Below are 21,938 nucleotides of genomic sequence, written 5' to 3' on the forward strand. Positions count from 1 at the left end.
ACCGGGTCAGTCGGGGATTTTTTGGGGACGGATGTGTCGCGCGCGCGACTTAACGAGGAGGAGGCTTTATCGTGACAAATGGCCGCGGGACGAAAATTTGCCTAATTAAAACGTAGAGCGCGGTCAACACAGGCCCGCGCATCCGGTAGCATACCGAAAAGGGATTAATCCCTCGCGTACGTCGGAATTTGACCCTTATCTGCGCGCAACCGGGATCAACGTATTTTTTTTTTTTTTTTTTTTTTTTTCCATCAGCGAGATAGAAGTAACGAACGAGACAAAAAGAGAGAGAGAGAGAAATTATCAGATTAAATTTGTTTGTTTGTTCATCGACTTGGAATTGCTTAAAATATCATACCGTTCATCTCTCGCCTTTGTTTCTTTGCAAACACTGTTTCGCGAGAAAATAAAATTGTTAAAAAACAATTTTTCAACTCAGAAAATTTTTAAATTTTAAGTCCATCGAAATAATTTTAATTTAAAATCAGTGATTCGGAATTCGAGATGTATATTTACGATGTAATCTACTTTGCTAGGTATTAATGGCGCAGGTTTTCATCCAAATCAAAGGGAGCGGGCCGTGATTCCGAGTAAAGTAAACCTCTTGCTTCTCTAATAAAATCAATCATGCACCAATAATCACAACCACGCCGCTCCCCTCTTCTCTTCCCCTCTTCCGCCACATCTCGTCGGACCGTTTCTTCTAACTCGATAGCTTATCGAGGACCCCCAACGACTTGGAACGGGGAGGTCCAATCGGTAAGAGCGCCGCTCGATAAATCCCTCGGCAATTCCGTTGCGCCGAAAAGAGCCGCGGCCAATCTAGTCCCCAACAGTCGCTCGCTCGGTCACTCGGAAAAAGCATCCGACCACTTTGCGGTGTCCCCCTTAGTTTACTCGTTTTCTTGCTCTTCCTCTCTCAATCGCCTTCTTTTCTTCTTGCCGCTCGTATAAGCTCGAGGGTGGCCGATTTTCTTGGCTCGCGCGACGATTGAATCGATTCTCTTCGAGACTCCGACATATTTTTTTATTTTTTTCCTTCCCCCCCCCCTCTCTCACTTTCTCCCTCTGTATCGCTATTTTTAATCAACTATTTTTAAACAATATATTTTTCAACAGAATTCAACTGTGCTGCAATTTTAATAACGCGCGAGCGTTTATGTTTACCTCGAACAAGCTATCAAAAATGCTGATCGGCTTTTATTAATTTCTATAAAAATTTGAAATGATGAAATAATATTTAATATAAAAAACTGCGAGAAAAAATATTATTATGATTTCCCGTCGATTTTATTTCATTTGCAATATTCAAAATATTATGCGCGCCGCGCGTTATGATTAATAACACGAGACGCGAAAGAAGTTAATATATTTCTACGATGCATGTAATTAATGATACAACTTTATAGATGTCTCTATATAGTTTGCTCTTTCTCTTTTCCGCTGTGTTTTATTTAAATTAAAACTACGTTTAGACTGGCAGCAATTAATACAAAATTGAACAATTTAATTCGAAACTCTGTTTCTACTTGTGATTCATCATGCCGCTCCGGGTATTATCTTCTACTTCATCTTCACTTCGAAGTACGACAACCACACTCGCCTAACTTTACGAGCGCCGCGTCTCGCCTTACCTACTAAATTCATCTTAATTAAATCAAAAATATCATGTAAGTAAAGAACTAATTTTAAAGAAAATAAAAAAAAGAACCTAGTAAAGCACTATTGATAATTTTTTTTCCATGTATTTTAAATCGCAAATTTTCATCTTAAATATTCTCATATATATATTCGTCAAAAAAATTATCGCAACACGTAACTAATATGAAAATTTAGCATAAATTCAAATAAGCGTATCTCTGCGAAAAATTGTCGTATTTCAAAAATTTTTTTGTTTTTTGTTTTAAAGGGTAAAGTCTCTACTTTAAGGAACTTTCGTTCGATTTTGATTTTATCCTTTCCCCCTCCCTCTATTCCTTTAAAAGTAAGGACGTGTTTTTTTTTCAAAAAATTGCATAGTTTGACGAACTCTACGAGGTGTACTAAATTTTTTTCGCAAATATCATAACTACAGTAAAATATGAACTTTTCTCTACAAATTTAAAAGAAAATTGAATACCGTACGATTTTTTTTCGCGAAGTTACAGCATATCAAAGTTACCTATGCATTTTTGCCTATGTATTCAATTACCGCCAACATTAACTTTATCCGATGGGCACTACGGGGAAGTTGCTGGTCGGATTTTGCCCATCGTGTGTGTGTGTGTGTGTGTGTGTGTGCTGGGGCAGGGATATATGTGTTCGTAAAATTGTATATTTCTGCCTCGTCTTCGGATGACCTCTTGCAGGCGCTCACGCATATTAAAGCAGGCTCTAATTGTGGCTTGCAGAATTTCGAACCATATTCGATGTAGGGCTGCTTCCAATTGCTGGAAATTGGTTGGTAGTCTTTCAAAATCATGCAGCCATCTTCCCATAAAAGGTCATCCGAAGACGAGGCAGAAATACACAATTTTAAATACGAACATACACAGTTGAAAAATTTCTGTTAAATTTAACAGATATCACCTGTCCCAAACGGTCCACAGAAATTTTTGTGTTAATTTAACATAATACGGATATGTTAAATGATGACACGAATACTGTGTTAATATTTTAACACAAAATAAATGCAAACTCCAACTAATTTGAAATAAATTTTATGTAAAATTAACATAATTTTAATGTAAAAATTAACTTAAAAAAATGGTTAATTTTACCCGTGTGGAAAATAAAAATTATCAGTATCCTACAACTGTCTAGTTATATTAGCTAATAATCAGATAGAATTGTAATGCTTGTGGTTAATTATTAATATATTGATATTATATTTTTTTACATTACCTTTGCAAACGCTGAAAAATCTCGGTACCTTCGAAGATTCGATCCTGGAATCTTCACATTACGATCTGTGCGCGTTATTCACTGCGCCAAATTCGAATTGATACATTCAGTAAATTTCTTACTTATATAAAAAGTTTAAATAGTATACAAAATAATTTTCATTTTTAATTAAAGTTTTTTGCTAGACAAGTATGAGGTGATAATTAGATAAGTTTTAAATAACGCCATCTATAACTCAGAATAACTAGATAATATATAAGTAGAAATTGGATATGTATTATGAGAAACATGATTTTTTTTTACTTAAAACTGACTAGTATTTAGCTAGTAGCTATCTAATAACTATATAATTTTTGTAGTTGAATACGATATCATGGTTAACTCCAAATAACTATGTAATCATTGACTAAGCATTTAAAGTATGACATACATCGAAAAATCTGGCAAGTGATAATAATATTACTAGCTAGATATTCAATATAGTTTAGAATAGCTAGCCACAAGCATTTGCCTCAGTTTCATGAGATAATTTTTCACACGGATACATTTTATCATCCCCACTTATATTATAAAGTAAAATTAACATTTTTTTTCTGTAAATTTTAACAAATAAATCTTGTTACTAATAATACGGAACATATTTATTGTGTAATATTAAAAATAGATGCACAGTGTGTTATTTTTACATTTTTTTTCAGTTGTTCTGATAATTTAACAATTGAGTTTAATTAACAGAACAGCAATATGTTAAATTAACACATGAATGTGTTAAATATTAACACAAAAATTTTAACGGGCATTTTTTTTAACAAGGAAACAAATTTTTCAACTGCGTATATCCCTGCCCCAACACACACACACACACACACACGATGGGCAAAATCCGACCAGCAACTTCCCCGTAGTGCCCATCGGATAATGCTAATGTTGACGGTAATTGAATATATATAGGCAAAAATGCATAGGTAACTTTGATATGCTGTAACTTCGCGAAAAAAAATCGTACGGTATTCAATTTTTTTTTTTAATTTGTAGAGAAAAGTCCTATATATATTTTACTACAGTTATGATGATATTTGTGAAAAAAATTTAGTACATTCCGTAGAGTTCGTCAAACTATGCAATTTTTTGAAAAAAAAACACGTCCCTCCTTTTAAAGGGATGGAGAAAGGGGGAGAGAATAAAATCAAAATCGAACGAAAGTTCCTTAAAGTAGAGACTTTACCCTTTAAAACAAAAAAAAATTTTTTGAAATACGACAATTTTTCCCGGAGATACGCTTATTTGAATTTATGCTAAATTTTCATATTAATTACGTGTTGCGATAATTTTTTTGACGAATGTATATATATATATATAGATATAGGTGTGTGTGTGTGTGTGTGTGTGTGTGTGTGTGTGTGTGTGTGTGTGTGTGTGTGTGTGTGTGTGTGTGTGTGTGTTTCGATAACAACGATAATATTTTCTCTTAATAGTACAAAAAATAATAAAAGATAATTTTTATTTCTATAGTAAATAAAACAATTTTCTTTTATTCGAACTCTTTTCTTATAGGATTTTTTAATTATGCGTTTTGTATCAGACTCCAAAAATTATTGCCATTATTTATTGTTAAAATGATTCGAAAGAAAAGTGAAATTTAATCATGAAGACGACTGTGTTTCATCTTTGTATGTAGCATCCGCAATTCGAGTGTGCGCGAAAGAGATAGATACTCTTCTATTTCCGGGATTCTGTCTGGTAAAATTGGTAAAAACGAACCCTGCTCGGCCGCTGAAAATCCGGCAGTGTCTGATCGGAGATGGGAATTAAATAAAAATCACGCGAACTGTAGATTTGGATCTCGCGGCAGTCGGAAACGAGATGAACGCCCTGCTCGCTCGGCTGCTTCTTCGCTCTGTTCTGCATGCCAATGAGAGAAACGGGAACGAAGGGGCGGAAGAGAGGGATGCGGCGAGACGAGCGAGTAGGGTTGCAGTTCCTCATCGCCAGCCACGTCGACGTGGAAGCGTCGCCGAAGCTAAGTCGAGCCAAGAAACGGAACGGAAGGAACACTGCATTTATTAAACTGAGCGCGCAGACGTGCACCCCCGTTTCGCTCTTTCTCTTACTCTGCAAACTCCCTCGATTTCTCTCCTCCTTTCTCTCTTTCTGTCCCTCCCCGGGCCTTCCACCCCGTTCGTAATTCCTGGCCGCCGTTACCTCGGTGGAATGAGGTTGGTATGTGTAAAATAGTGCCTCGATACGCTCTTCATCACCGAGTCGCTTCTCTTTCCGCTCCTTTTATTTTTTCTCTTTCGCTTTCTTTTGTCCTCTTCCTTCCCTCTCTTTTTATTTTATCTTCTTCCTTTCCTTTCCTCCTCGATATTTTTCTCTTTTTTTATTTTTCTTTTTAATTTTCTGATTTTTCTCACACACACATATTCCTCGCATTTTTTTCTGACGCAAATGATGGTTCATTAACATGTATACAAAACGTGGGAGCTTCTACTGTGGTAGGAATTTAGGCTCGTTTCTACGTCCACGCGAATCATCATCGGTGAAGACCGCCGGAAGTATCGATCGGCTGGCGATCGTGGATGACGAATATGCGCCGAGCGTATCGCATCGCTTCCTCTTCCCCTCCCTTCTTCCTTGTACCGCTCTGTGATGCGTACGATAGAGTGCGCGGGGATGCGAGGGCGCGAGACAATTAATCAACCGGCACAATCGCGCGCGACTCCAACCGAGCCTCGTGACTGATTCATTATGAGACCTTAATTAAGTCCCCGGACATTAGCATACCACGACTCTTCTCCCTCCGCACGCATCAATTCACTTATCTCTATCCTCCGCTCTTCTGCATTCTTTTGTATACGGTACGATGTATATTTGATCTTCTGGAATTCGCCACCGAATCCGCAAGCTGGATCGGTTTCACCCTTGACCGAGCGAAAAGCGACTTTGATCGAACAAAGTTGTCGAGAAAAGGATTTTCCTAGTAAATTTAGATTTAAAGTATTCTAGGGTAGAGAAAATTGTGATATAATATCGCTGGAGAACATTTCATTAAATTAATTAGAATGTTCGGGGCGAGTGGAGATCCAAATATATAAAATGAGTTTAAGATATGTTTGAAAAAAAGACAAGAATTGACCTTTCAGAACCAATTTTCAAATTACACATTTGCATATTATAAATGTAGAAAAATGTATGTCCACGAGAGGATTTGGACGAGGGAAAAGGGTGGAAACGAGCGCAGATGTCCGTCCAGGACGGCCTTTATCTTATCACGCGCCGGATGTGGCCGTGCCTTCCGACGTGGGATTCTTTATTGGGCAGTTAGACACCTCTGATAAAAACGCGCCACTTTACGGTTCCATACTAATGGAATTTCTCGAGCGCATTTTCATTAATTTCACGCGCGAGCGAGTAAAGGTTAATTATTATTGCAGACTTAAATTTTTAAAACTCGCATTAATCTGTCTCTTTGTGTAGACACGCTCCCAGGTATATCGAGTGCCGCTCTTGCGATCAAAATCCACGTCGGTCGAATACTTTTTCGAGAAACAATACGTTTTCACCCGTCCCTTACCCACTTTTTCCGCGTTTCCGATTAATGTGTCTCCGTCAATAAGATTAATCGACGATACTCTCGATTTTTCAGCACGCTGAGGTGGAGGATGGAAGAGCTGGAGACGCTGGAGAGCACGGAGTGCCCGGAGTGCCCCGGGCCGCCCCCTGAGTTCCGGTTGCCGCCGCCTCCCCGGCCGCCCTTCCTCACCGAGGGCACCTTCTGCTCGGAATCGCCCCTCGCCGAGCTCGAAGACTGCGTTGCCATCCCGGTAAGTCTGTGTTCTCGATTATTTCTTTTTCTTCAATTATGCAATTCGATTTACGGAGTGCTGCACTGATAAGGGTTGATTATATTGCTCCCCGTCCCTGGAAATCTCTCATTTAACTTTCCGATCCGACCTCAATCGAGAGAGTTTCTACGTTTGCAAGACATATCTTTATTATAATATTTGACTAAGATTTCTTGGAAATCAAGAGAATGTTAATCAGTTTAAACAACGATTTTCTTAGCAAGAAAATTTTCTTCATTTCATCTGATATAAATAAGCGCGCTTTAATATCATATTTATACATAATCAGAGATAAGCACAAAATAGGTTTTTAAAGTAAGAAATTAAAATATATCTCTATTTCTTCTATTAGTGTTATAAGTGGTTAAATGAGGAAAAATAATTCATTTTACATATTAATTAAGATCCTATTTAAAGTATATTCACTTTCATGAATCAGAAATAAATATTTCAAATATGCATTTTTTTCTCGTTAAACACTTCAAGTAATCAATTAAAATAATTACCTCTCTCTTACATACACATTACACGTGGACAATAAAATATTTTTATATTTATTTTCATTACTTTGCGATTTATTTTATTTAGTTCTCTCACAATTTACATTTTTCAGATCCATTTTTATTCATGTTTTAAATTATTAAGTCATGGTAGCTGTTTTTGTTGTTGTTTAACATTCAGTAGATGATGAATACTTTGAAATTAAATGCATATTTGTTTTCCCCTTTTCTAATTATTTTCCTTACTAAATAATATTTGAAATAAAAGAAATAATATTTGGTATGCAGCTTTAATAAAACGTTAAAAATATATTTCAAATATTATAATAATCATTATAATTAAAAAAAAATTATTTTGTAATTTATAATTTTAATTATTACAAATTTCAAATCGATATTTCCTACATATGTATATTTGTACCTATTATATAAATTCTTTCGTAAAAATATTTCAAACTTTTATTAAAATTATTTAAATAATTATCGACAGTCTGCACTTGCAAATGCAGTCCACCTCTGTGCACGTGATATTCCCAGAACAGATTACTCGTTTTATTTGGATTGTTTTGACGGGGGCGACCTTTTTCTCGACGTACGAGCGATACTTTATTTCGTCCGAGGGGGCGTGTTGGATAGTTGGAACGTGCGCCATTCGGTGGCCCGAACTAATCTGCAAATCGCCTTTCCACGGCACTCGTCGAACGAAACGCGCTCGCTAATTCCCCCGATGCGACTCGCTACTTTTAGGTACTCCGTAACTAACTCCGTAATTCAGCCTTCTTTCCGCGGCTTATATCGATCTTTTCGTACACGTCGGTCGATACGCGCATTCGAGAGACGCAGACGAGAGTTTATATCGCTTTTGTCGTTTGCCCGCTCGTCGTTTGGAGAATATTTCCGCGCGCCGTATTCATGAGCGAATACCGGAATTCGAAGATCGATGGTCGCAAGTTCTGCGAATATACCCGCGGCTTGGAAAATATATCGCTCGAGTTTCACGATTATTAAAATGCCGGGGAAAAAAAAAAAAAAAAAAAAAAGAAACGGCGAAAAGTTTGAAAAGGGTCGACCGCGAGTACTTAGCCGCGAGAAAAATTATTGGAAATGTGGTTTCTTGAAGATTCTTCAAGATACGCCGATCTCTTATTTCTTCCGTGTTTTTAAATATATACACATACAGTTTACATATTTTATACAACTGTGTGCGTACTCAGAATAAAAAAAATTATAATAAACAAAATTAGAGTAAAAAGAATTATAATCGCCACAATATAATACAAATACGCGTGTATTATATTTATTCTAATTGAATATATATTCATGAATGTGGAGATGTAATTGCCATAAATTGCCATGTTAATGCGATTATTATTACATATTTATTTGAGTGAATATCTGAATGAGAACATAGCCAACCAAATTTACATGACATTTAACGCTGATGGTCTTTTACCGACGTGCTGAATTTTGATCACTATCGCGATTTCGAGAGGCGTTAGATTTTTCCAATTGTCCGACACGCGCGCGTACATCTTTTCTTCCTTCTCGCCGACGGAAAAAGTCGGTCGACGACGACGACGAGATTCAGGATCGGACGGAAAGGCACTCGGGCGGAAATCCTGCACGAGTCCTGTAAGAAATTCGCCACCAAGTAGCGGGCGTTTAATTGCAATTACAATCGCAGAAGCTCGTCAAAGCGCTCTCCTTTTCCCCCGCGGAGGAGATAAATTGGATATCCTGCTGTTATCTCTTTTGATCCGCCGAGTACGCGCAAGAACTGTCTTGAATAATAGAGTATCATGGTTGAACGGGAGATGAAGGAACCGGCTGGAGCAGAAAAGGCGTGGGGGGGACAAAAAGGCGCGCACTAGGCATCGGGGCTGGGAGAGTTAATGTAAAATACATAAACGGAGCACTCGAGCAATTAAAGCAATCAGCATTTGCCGAGATTTTTCCGTCTTGTCAAAGCGTCCTTTTCCCCTTCCCTTTTCCGGCAACTCCTTTAAATCTTTCCGTTATCAGAGCGTGGCTCTGTAATATGTAAAAAAAACTCTGTATTTCTTCAGCAATTCATTGCTCGTCACGCTAGGGAGCTTTTATTGAGCGATCCATTAGATATTATTCCGGAGGTATTGTTATACGTTTCCAATAGCGCGGATGTAAATCTGGTTTGTTCTTCACGAGCTCTAATAATTTGTCGAGCGTATTCGCGCGCACGCGATAGTAACGCGTTAATTAATTGCGATATAACTGCAACGATAATAATTTCAATGGTATATAACGGGTGTAGCGCTTTTTTTTCTTTTATATCGGATTTTAAGTAAATAGAGCATAACACTCCGATACACGCGTCGAGCGTGATTAATTCTTATTTCGTTCTACATCTTTCCTCCCTTTTAGAATTATATGCCACAAGAGCGAGTATATAAATGTCCAGTTATCGTTGTAAATGTGAGGCTTTTAAATGACGTTTTTAAATGACGCGAGAATGAAATAGAGTGGATTAAAGCAAACGCGAAAAAAAAAATTAAATATTAAATGCAGCGCATCGCAGCAAATCTCATACATACATATATATTAAATATAAATATATATGTTCGTACGTCTGTGTATTTATACATGGTAGATCGGAGATTCCGCAGTGTTGTAATATTTTCTTGTTCTAATATTTACCGGATATACGTACACCGTACGGTACGTGCAGCTTCCTTGACCCGCTCGCGTGTGATCTATATAGCACGACCGGACGTGAATGGAGCGCATCGCACGGATGGGAAAAGAATTCCAATTAAAGTGCGTCACGCGATTCTCTGACCGGAACTCTCTCCTCGACTTCTTCTCACGTACGGTAACTTGACAGTGACGTAACGTGAGTCTCTCTCTCTCTCGTTTCTTCGCCGTTAATGTAACTGCATACGGACTATTGCATTTGAAATATGTTTTCGATCGCGAGAGATTTAATTTGCAAGACATCATTATGTATTAATCGTAATAATATTCTTTAATATTTCTTTGCGGAGAGAGATGAACAATAGTGTAGCACAAAGTATCGAAGATATAGGTATATATATTTTTAATAATAGCAACAGGAAGCTAAACTGATGTGAGAAATGTAACAGCTGTTTCTTTATCAAGATGCCGTAATTACGGGCGGTCCAAGGTTACTCGATTCGATGGAGTGAGAAAACAATGGTCGCGGAAATCCGGTCGAGAAGGATCAAAATTTTCAACGGCGCGAAACTCGGTAAACACGTAAATGTAAGACACGTTACACGTTACGTCTTATCGTAGGTTAAATCGCGCGCGATAAAGAGCACTCTGGACAGGCAGCTGGGGCGTTACAAGTAAACGGTGGTAAGAATAATCGCCTCGGGATCGATGTAAATAAAGGAGAGAGAGAGAGAGAGAGAGAAGAGGGAAGTCGACCAAGCGCGAATATGGTCGACGAGAGAGTTGCTGTTTCAGTATTGTCTCTCTAAAGCGGATGTGGCCGTTAAAATAGAGAGCGTATTTGCCACGCCATCTCCTTTCCTCGTCGTTCTCGTCGACCATCTTTGCCTTCCCCATGGTCCTCCTCCTCGGTGGTGCACGGACCCGGGATAAAAACGCTTGCACGACTATTAATAGGGAACATGTGCTCCGACCTTGTTGCTCGACCCGTTATCGCCGCGCGATTTTACATCATTACGGGTAATTGGAGACACGTCTCTTGCCGCTCCTCTCGAGAATGTATCTCCACGGGAAGATATATTTCGGGAAGTTAACACCGCGTAGTCTCGAAATAGCCAGCTAAATAGGTTTCATTACATATCTTTCTGCAGAGCCATTACATACGGATCACTTTGCGAAGCGTCGAAAAGACTTGGCAGAATTTTAATCGCCTTCGAAATCTTTAATAATTCAAGGAATTTTGAGACTTATTCGTACCTTTGCTAATTTTCCGGGAAATTCGTTGTCAAATATTTACTTCTCGTAAAATGGAATTTTTTAAAAAATATGTCGCTTGAAAAATGATTATTGATGGAAAACTCGTTCTCGTGACCTATTTATAGGGGCTCGCGTATTCAACCTTAAACTCGATTATATCTTCATTTTCTTGACAAATAAATATAAAATACGCATTTCGACATTTCAAATAATACATTTATTAAGTTAATTGAATTTAAACGCCATTGTTTCGCTGACTGTTATCGAGATATATGTCCCCCATTACTTAGCGTCGTTAATATATCGTTTCCTAAATGCAGTATTGCTAGATACTACATCATTGACTATTCGTAACTACCGGACGCGCAATTAGCGTATCGGATGATTAATATCGCTGTCGCTGCAGTAGAAGGAGCAAATACGTCGAGATAAAATTAATTCAGGAGTCGCAGTCGAAGGTTCTCGCTTCATTGCTGCTCATACTTGCGCATGCGTTATTAAATCGCGATCCGATAAAGACGACACGACCCGGTCTCTCTCTCTTTCCCTCTCTTGTCGGCGAATTATTTCGACATCGAGAGAACTCGAGGACCAGAATCGAAATCAATTGTTTACCGGATAATAAGACTCCGCCGTGTTTCCTGTATCGCGTCCAGCGAAACGGCGTCCCTTGATTGTTAATCATTTTCCATTGTCGTCCCTGAGTAACGGCCGAGTAATACGCAACCTGTCCGCGTGTGTTTAATCTCGACTAACTGCTGGACGCAGCAGTTTCTCCATTTGCGACCGCATCTCCGAGAGGAGGGAGACCGCAACTGCGAAACTGCGTGTTCTATCTCGCGAAACGTTTCTGTATAAATTGCAATTAACTCCGTTGACATATCATAATATCTCGATTTCATTTCTCGAGGAACCTGAAAAAATGTTTCAGGAGCCTCGACAATTCTACGGTTTATATCGCGTTTTTTTTTATGGATTTTAATGGTCGTTGATGGATTAACCGGTGCGAGGTGCGGCGCGTGCAGGTGGCAAATGCACATTTAACGGGACGCAAATCCCCGTCGGTTTCCGAGGGAAAGCCTCCTCCCTCCCTCCCTCTGATGGTTTTTGCGCTCTCTCGCGTCTGGCTTTGGAGGGACGTTAAACGCATCGGGTAAGTCCTTAATTGAATTCTCACCCCCCGCGTGGCTCTTGCGCTTCCGGCGTTACAATAAGTGCTGGAAACATGGTAAACATTTTGTCCATCCGCGGAATTGGATTGACAATAAAGTGGGGAAAAAAACATGATCCTATATATAAATAAATTTTATATCCCGTATAATGGTCGCGTGAAAAGTGTCTCTTTGTCGAAGCTTGTTATTCCCCGAAAGTGCGATTTCGCGGCTAACAATGTGTCGGACCGATCCTTGATAAGGGGATCGTAGAATAAGACACGTCTTATTCCATCTTATTTATCGGGGAATAAAAGTTTTTCCGCGGAACAGCGAGACGCGTTTTCCTCCGACAATCGCAATATCTTCGCCGTCCGGGGAATACATCTCTATACCTTCCGAAAGATGGTTACGATCGACCACACGCTTACGTAACGCGCGTAAAAGTTTGCGTTTCGCGGACGATTTTACTGCGTGCATACGGGAGAAGGTGCGAAAAGCCATTTACGAGCGAGAAGAAACGCGGTTCGAAAGTGCAGTGTGTAAGTCGAGAAACAGGGAAGGAAATAGCGATGAGAAAAAAAAGAAGGAAGCGGAATAACAACCGAAGAAATTGTCTCTCTTTATCTCTTGAGGAGGAAGGGGACGTATCAGCCCACTTTGCGAAAACTGAGAGGGAGCACGATCCCCTTTGTGAGACGAAAATTTTTTTCTTTTTTTCTTTTTCTTTTTTTCATCCCGCGTAGAAATTCCACGTACCTATGCCACGAGAAGAACACGCTAGTTTCGCGTTGTACCTACGCGAAAGTCGAGTTACTTTAATTCCCGTCGGATTATCTCGACTCTCATTCGCTGGACGCTCGACTCTCTTATCGTGCGACTGTTCTCGGGATCATAGAACAGTAGTACTAGCCAGCCGGCAGCAGCAGCAGTCGCATTTAATCTCGGACATGAAATTTCCACGTAAGTTGCGTTCCGGCTCCCGCTCGAGTGATTTTTAATCTCCTCCTTATCTTTCCTTCTCTTGCGCTCGAAAGAAGAAATAAAAAAAAAGAGATGAAACGCGAGAAGTTGCGCGAAATCCATGCCTGAATCTTAATCGAGATATAATTGGTACCGCTTCGAGATCCCCGTATATATCTTCCGACTCTGAGAAGCTTATATATCTCTCCCCCTTTCCCCTCTCTTTTTCTCTCTCTCTCTCTCTCTCTCTCTTTCGTTCTTCACTTCCGACTCGTTTCTCTCTCTCTTTTGCGAGATGCGCAAGAGCGCGAATTTAGATTCTTGCCTGCGGAAGATCGAATCTATCTCGCGCGAGGCGAGTTTATAGTTAGTCCGACTATCGCTAATTTGATCCGGGAGGGTCAATCGAGTTCGTTCTCGATTTCCGTCTGGTCGCGATCCAAAATCTCTCCGGGTTGAAAATAAAATATTCAACTCTTGCCAATTACTTTCACGATATTCGCGAATGTATCTTTCTCGACATAAAACTTCTCTTTATTCTTGTCTAATTCCTAAACTTTAATTCATCAAATCGGTGGCGAAATATTTATATCAAATTTGTGAGCTGCACGAATAAATTTTATATACGAATAAATTCTTCCCTTGCAACTACTTTGATTGATTTATTTATTTTTATTCTAATTTGAACGCTTTTGTGAAACAAAGTATTTGTTTATGGATAAATTTTAATCGGTGAATAGTTTTACGTTTTAAAGTACGTAATGTTACTTGACTATTTCATTGCAGTGTTACAAATTTATTTTAATTATCCGATGGAGTGTTCGAGTCGATTACGAAAATAAATCGATAGTCAAAGTAATATTTCATTCAAGCACATAATTTAGTTCTGAGTTACCTCACTCGGAATACATACATGCACCAATACATCTTTCTCACTATCCCGCATGAACAGATTTACATTACAAGAATCGTGTTAACATATACCTCTCGGAATTTATTCAAATTATCAACTAGAACATACAGGAATTTTTTTTCTACAATTCTTTCTTGCGAAAACACGAATCGGAATTTCATCGTAAACCTACCAGCGCAAATTTATTTAAATAATTAATCAGAGAACATCCAGGAATTTTTTTCTACAATTATTTCTCGCAAAGACGCATGAATCGGAATATCACGTCTTAAACCGCAGCGCGAATTTATTTAAATTATTAATTAGAACACAGGAATTTTCTCCTATAATTATTTCTCGCAAAAAGGACGCACGAGTCGAAATTTCGTCTTAAACTAACGGGGCGCACGTTTATTTAAATAATTAACCAGATCATAGACACACGCGCACGCAGGTATTTTTTTCCACAATTATTTCTACCGCGCTGCTTTACGCATCTCACGAGCGTTTATTAATCTCGGAAGCGACGCGACGCAAGGTCGGGCGTCAATTTATCGCGGGCAATTCGCTCGCACTTTCGCGAGGCGCGAATTAATCTGCATGCGCGGCGTGCCGCGGACTCGTCTCGCTCCTCCTCTCTCATCTCGATCCTCCGGGCTGCTGCTGCCGAGTTGCTTTCGTCTCTGCGACGAGAGAGAGCGCGCGTTCGCGATACTCATCTGGCGGCGCGCTTGCTTATGGGATTGGTAATTTCGCGAAGCAATTTTCTCGCTGTCTCGTTTTTGCACTCGCTTGTGGAGAGAACGACGTGGAAATATCCGCGCACGCACATACATATTTCGCTTCTTCGCGAAAATACACAAATATTGCGCGTCGTTTGCGCGAAAAGGCGGGATATCGTCGTCTCTGTGTGCCGTTTTGAATTTCGCTTTAGCCCCAACGATGACGACGACGACGACGACGAAAGTTTGGATTAAGTCGGTGGTATAATGCGACGAGTGCGAGCAATTGGACAAGTTTGGATTTGAATTATAGCCCCGCCGCGCGAGATTGCGAAAACCCACCCCCTTTCCTCCTTTCGGTTGTTGGCCACCTGGCCGCCTCCTCCGACGGATATTTCAGGACGACGTTAAAAGTGCAGTCGCGAATATCGCAAAAAGACGCACGAATCGGAATTTTCGTCTTAAATTACCCGGCGCGATTTTACTATTGTGCAATTATTGGATGCATAAAACGCGCGACTCGAAAGATATTGCTCTTCTGTCGGTTTTAAAATCGACGGTATAATTTAACTCTAATACGCCTTCAAGTTCGTTAAAAGCGAACTACTAGGATGTAGTCGAGAAAACGATAAGAACAATAAACTCTTAAATATTACATAATACTTTGTTATATAAGTATAAGTATATACTTTGGACAATAAAACCGTCAAAGCTTTCTCCGATCCTGATAGAAGGTTTTCCTTTCATCAAAGGGGAGAGGGAAAAGAGCAGCAGAGTGAGACTGAATCGCAAAGGAGATGACGGGCAAAAAAGCGAACGGTCAAGTCTTTTTGCGCCAGGCGACGTCTCTTTATTACGCGAGAGAATCCGCTTTGTTTTCGCCGACGCGACGTCTCGAGAGTCGCGAAAAGGAGAATCGCGGACGCCTTAGAAAAAAAGGGGGAGGAGAGAGAGCGAAAAGAAATGCAGAAGGAATGCCACTCGCGTTCTCGCAGTCTCGACGGAACTTGGCGCGTCTTGATGGGAACTGGAAGACTGAAAAATGAGCATTGCCGGTAAAGAAAGCGGACGGAAAAACGACTCGCGCTATCGCGTCAGGGTGTTTTAGTAGAGAGAGCGAGCAAGAAGGTTGTGTGTTTCCTTCGCTACTTTAGGGAATAGTTTTATTCGCTAAGCGCTTGAAAAAACGCTCGGTTACGTTTCGATCGCCGGGGATGAGAAATCGATGCCGTGTAAATTACATTCCGAATAAATTTGGAAGAATGAAGCAGCTCCAGAAAAATTGAATCAGTCGTTATTTACACAAAGTATTAATTAATCCTAAAAAAATAATATAACATACAAAGTGTCCTAAAATAAATCATCGAATGGCATTTTAATAGCAGATTTCCTAGCTATTTTAGACGATTTTTCATTAGCGAAAATATCAAGGAAGGTTATCATTATTTTTGCAAATTTCTAATTTTTTTCATCATATATATCCTTGCAATTAAACTTCAAATTAAATTTCTGTTGAAATAAACCACCTGAAATTAAATGCCTTGCTAATTTTCTAACTGCAAAAAATTCAGTTTGCTTTTCTTTATTAATTATTTATAATCCGGAAATATATATTATTGATGCCTCAAAATTTGCGCTAAGGAAAAATCGTCTCCAGATCAATCGAAGAATTAAAAAAAATTCGCTGATTTTGAGACACCCTCTACATCGCGTACAAAAAAATGATTTTTGTCTCGCACTCGCGCATGTTTTCAATCGTGACGTATAATATTCCGATATATGCGGGCGGGATAAAACGCGAGATTACCGCGTTCGATAAACCCCCGCGACGCAATTTCAATTTCAATAATAACTGGTGCGCGCCGTATTACGTGAATAATTCCGTTATATCGCCGTCCGCCGATACATCAACGATGATAACGTAATAAACGAGACAAATGTATACTCTTTGATCTGTTTTCCGAGAGAGGCGGACACCGCACGAAGGAATTTTGCGCCTCGTAGTGGTTTTTCCATACGTGGCAAAAAGGAAGGAAATCGGACTGACGTGACGCGCCCTGGGCGTGCTTTGTTCTCTCTCGCTTAGCATACTCTATATAGGTATATATATTGGACCACAATTTATTTTCCCTACCTACTTCGTACTACTTTTCCGCTTTCCGAGTACCACCGTATCGCATTCACCGTCGACACACGGAGGGGTTCTTTGGCGTATCTTCCGTTCCTTTAGCTGATTTGCGTCTTTGATAGCGACGAATGCGCCGAAACGAATGCCGCATCGAACGCGTTTCCTCGCTTTCGTTCACCGGAAATTTCAGCGAGAGAAAGAGAGAGAGGGAGCGCTTTTCTGAAACTTTAACGGAATGTAAGTAACAACGTGCAATTCTAAAATCGTGCTCTAAAGTGCTCGATCCGATCGTTTCCCGACGCGAGCAAGAATTTTGCACAAATGAGAGCAAAAAAGGGCCACTCTTTCTCGTGTATATACAAAAGATGCATGTTAGACTCGATTATTAACGACAATTTCGAGAGAAAAATTGAATAAACGTTTACATTGAATTTACCAGTGTAAAAATTTAATTTGACGTTTTATTATTTCAAAGTAAAATTAACAGTCAAAATTATATAGAATCGAAAGAGTTTACTCAAAAATTGCAAAGCCTATTTGTTTCAATTAATTCTATTCTAAACGTGAGCTATAGAAAATATACCTATGTCTATCTGATAAAAAAATATTCATCCACATATTACTTTAAAAATCAACAACTCAGATATATCTCCTAGATATTTAAAAAAGTATCAAAAGATGGAATAAAAGGAAAAAGATCTTACTCGGATATTTTGACACTCCCACGCGCGTTTCATATTATCGTATCCCGGATATAAGCGCAGCCGAAAGAGATAGAGAGAATCTGTCATCTGATTATAATTAGACTCCGGAGCGACGATGAAAAGCGGTGATGAGGGAAGGGAGAAAGGGAGAAGTTGGAGTAGAACAGAGAGAGATCCAGACGCCCTGGGAAGCGGATCCCCCCGACATCGTCGCAGTGTCGACCTGTTTACACAGCAGGCTTTCGTGGAAACAAGCGCGTGAAAACTTTCACGACCTTGCAGCGAGCTCTCGCCCGTGTCGTCGTCGTCGTCGTCGGAAAGCTCAGCCGCGTAAAGCCGTGACCCGACTTCTCTCTCGCGACCCGCCACAATGGCGACAAACGAGCTCGGATGGAGCCGACCTTCTCTTCCTCCTTCTTTGCTTCTCTCCTCTTTGTGGTATTCCGCCGACGACATAAGCATAAGCAACATTGTCGATCTAATGGACTTGGAAAATAGACTGAATATATATTCCGCGCGCTTCTGTATCTTCGGAGTAGCGAGGAATCCTCGTGGATCTTATTTTGTTACGTAAAACGCAATTTTGCTAATTATTTGACGGTGATATATATTTATATAAATACACATGTAATATAATAGAAAAAATATTTTTGTTTATATATAGGACTGCTTATCAAATAAGCATATCAACTGGTTGATTTAGTAATAATTTTGAGTTTTAAAATATATTTTATTTAATGTAAAAAATTTTTATCTTCTAGGTGTAGCGTTTTTTTTTTTTTTTTATTTCGGGTAAACAAAGGCGACGATCACCAGTTATTGGACTATTTTACATTTCGTGGATGAATTTATCCGGATATATACTTGCGTTTTCCAAGGTTTACGATTCGCGTCATTTCCGCGACGCGGAAGTCAAACTCGGGCTAATTGGAAACTAACAAAGTAACGCGGAGCAGTAACACAATTTTCGCGAGGCACGTTTCTCCAATGGCGATTAAAGTTGACTCCCCCGAGTTTTACAGCGACCTCGTTCGCGATGACGAAAGTTAAAGCCGCGAAATATTATTCCGTCGCTCGGCGATCGTCGTTCGATTGAGAGCGCGCTATCGAAATTAATTCTATAGCGAATTGAATTACCCTCGCTCAGTTAAACATCTCGGTTATGTTTCATTACAGCTATAACACACGTTAATTACGCTCGATTATTCACATGTATGTATATGAATGAACCGCGTTTACTCTCCGCTGCACTGCTATTACGCGAACATTAAGAACGTATTCAGTTATTAAAGTAACTGGCGCTAGAATTAATCTTGCATAATTATTCTATCTCGCAAATATAATTATAAGATTACACGATACGTTTACTATTTTCTCTCGCGTAATTTCTCCTCTCGTTAAAATATTTTACAGTTTCTCTCCCTCCTTATGGACATTTTTTTTTTACAGCACGCGATTGTCCCTTCGTATATATATATTTGTGTAAAAGGGGTCGATAAATGTCGCGGCGTTAATATTGATACTATGGTTAGCGTGCGACGTTTAACTTCGACCGGTGCTCTTCGCTTACTCTCGCCATCGTAGAACGGATATTTACGGGGAGGGTTTACGGTTTCTCTCCCACGCGTAAAGGGTTGATACAGTCGAATGAGAGGAAGGGGGTGACGCGACCGGTCGGGTTCGATGTTTACGCGCGTCCGGAATAATCAAGGGCGAGGCTCGACGCTGGTAACGAGGGTGTCGCAAAACCGCAAACGTCATCCCCCAGGTTTCCCTGGTTCCTCGCGGCGGCGAGGGGGGAGGGGGAAGGGAAGGGATGTCTCGCCCTCTGTTCTCGTTCCGTGATCCGTTAATCGTCACCCGGGAAACAGGGTCGTCTGGAAAAGTATACGCGGCTTCGAACCCGGAAGTGTAGCTGGCGGTCCATTACAACCGCGACGAAATAAACCAGTCGGTGGACCGGTTAATCCTCGTGTATTTCCGTAATAGTCGTCGTAAAACCTTCCCCAGTTCATTTCCCGAAATCGGTCTTTGGTGACCTATATTGGTTATTTTTTTGCAACTTTTCAAAGTTTACCTTAAATATTCTCTCCTATCGTACTCTTCGATTTGAATGAAAATCAAAAACAAACTTTTATTATCATTCATCTCCATTTTGCTTTTTTAAAAAATTTTTTTTTTTATAATATTTTCCATATTATATATATTTCGCAGTTTAATGAAAAATTTAATCAATTATAAAAACAACGTAAAATAGAAAATGTAAAATATTTACTTGCTAAATAAATCAAGAATATGATTGATAAAATGATAATAAAGCCTCTTGATGAGAGAAAGTTCTCGTCTTTACATTTTAACGAGTATAAAAAACCGCGATTTTTTGCAAGATACTTGTGGCAATTACTCTGTTTACTGAGTGGAAGATAAACATCGAGTTTGCCCGACGGCTACATTTTGAAACAATCGTCCCGTAAGAGAGTCTAATGTCTCGACAAGCAGTTTTGAGAACAAATCACTTTGAACTTTGCAACGAAGATCGAGCGATCTCGCGTCGTCCATACTCCGTGAATTATATAAACCATTCCTCCCCCCTCTTCTCCCTTTCTTCGAGGCGATTCCAAGGGGACATTATCGGAAAGCCATTAATTAGCATTCAAGGTTCGTTGCGTGCAAGGTCGTTTTGCTAAAGGAATACGGTCGAGGGCGAAGGTCGTCGGAGAAGAGCCATCTCCTTCGTTGCTACAGATACTTTCGAATCTTCTTCTTCCGCCCCCGCGGAGTACTTAATTAACCCCATCGTAATTAATGACGCATCGCCCTCTTAATCCTTCCTCATCGATACCTTTACGCATATTTTTAGAAACGCGCTCGCGCAAAAATCTTCATTGATTAATGTTTAAGATAAACTGCGAGCATAAAAAAGATTTATGGAGAAAATAGCTTGATAAAAACCGTGTATTGAGTTGCGAAATATGTTTAATATTAATATGTTTAATATTAAAACTTAGAAAATTAGAAACGCGCTCGCGGAAAAATCCTCATTGATTAATGTTTAAGGTAAACTGCGAGCATAAAAAAGATTTATAGAAAGAATAGGTTGATAAAAATTGTGATAAAAACCGTGTATTGAGTTGCGAAATATGTTTAATATTAATAAAACTTGGAAAATTAAGTAGTTGAAATGTACGATTCGTACTTTCGAGTAGTATAGATTTATCATGGATCATCCTATATAAATATGAGTGAATACTGTGCGAATGCACAGCATATCCGATTACATCGAGTACTCAAATACACGAATCTTTGATTACACTCGCATACTAAGTTTTACGCTTTTGTAAGTATTCGACTTTGCTCGTAAAACGTCGTTAATACGACGTTCCGCGACGTTTAATGACATCATTAACTCCTAATGAACACTTTCACAAACTTTGACGGCGCTACTCTCTATCATTGTTAATCCTCCGAGGATCCGACGCCGATGTAAATTATCGGTTTCTAGCCTGCTTGAGTCTCGCTTCCGAATTGGCGTTAAAGGATTACATACAAATCGATTATGACAAATGGAATATCATGTGTAGCATAAATGCTATAATTTATCTCTGACGGAGGTTAAAGGAAAATGTTAAAGGGCGAAATTTGATTTGTGAGAAACAGCAAACCGTTGTAAATTCGGATTACATTTCTAGTTCCCCTACAAATATACACGAGGTAAAATTAAGTTTATTACGATATAACGAATGTAAGATCTCGAGAAGGGTCTCACGTCATCCGAGACGGGACTTCAAAGGAAATTCAAAGGGTTACATTTCCCTTGTTTTCCACCACCCTCGTCTCCTAAAAGAGGACACGTGGCGCGTATATACCTTCGCAAGGAGGGTTCGTATCTCCGCGCGTCATGCCGGGGGACATTGACAGGATTCGATATATTCAGTGACAAATTCGCGTATCCCGCGGCGTGACGCGCGGAGATACAGATCCTCTGATTGGCTGCTGCCGAGGGTTGCTTCCACAAAGGCGTGAAACAATATCGCGACGACGAGGACGAAAGGAGAGCGAACATTCATCTTAATTTTCCAGTCGGTAGACACGCACGGATCCCCAGCTTCCTCTTTTTCCCTCACTCGCCCCTCCTCCCCCATCTTGGTGTAATATCCAATTCTCGGGAGGGTTGCGGTAAACGAGACGAGCGCGCCGGAAACGAGAATCGTCGACTCCGAGGC

General features: G+C 39.7%; 1 protein-coding gene and 1 long non-coding RNA gene across 7 annotated transcripts in view; one reads left to right on the forward strand and one right to left on the reverse strand.

Annotated features, from left to right (window-relative positions):
* Window positions 1-21,938, forward strand: part of Pxb (putative Hedgehog signaling attenuator pxb) — a 499,142-nt gene that overhangs the window by 400,315 nt on the left and 76,889 nt on the right. For all 6 annotated transcript variants that reach the window (XM_083034387.1, XM_083034389.1, XM_083034388.1 and 3 more), the window contains one exon: window positions 6,530-6,707. In XM_083034387.1, coding sequence (XP_082890513.1) covers window positions 6,546-6,707 — 162 coding nt within the window. In that variant the 5' untranslated portion in view covers window positions 6,530-6,545. The remainder of the gene's footprint in view (window positions 1-6,529; window positions 6,708-21,938) is intronic.
* Window positions 1-21,938, reverse strand: part of LOC145934114 (uncharacterized) — a 162,933-nt gene that overhangs the window by 99,080 nt on the left and 41,915 nt on the right. The gene's annotated exons all lie outside the window — the stretch shown is intronic.

Source organism: Prenolepis imparis, unplaced genomic scaffold (assembly GCF_030444845.1).
Source record: "Prenolepis imparis isolate NDT839.2.m4 unplaced genomic scaffold, iyPreImpa1.0 SCAF_3, whole genome shotgun sequence".
NCBI lineage: Eukaryota > Metazoa > Arthropoda > Insecta > Hymenoptera > Formicidae > Prenolepis > Prenolepis imparis.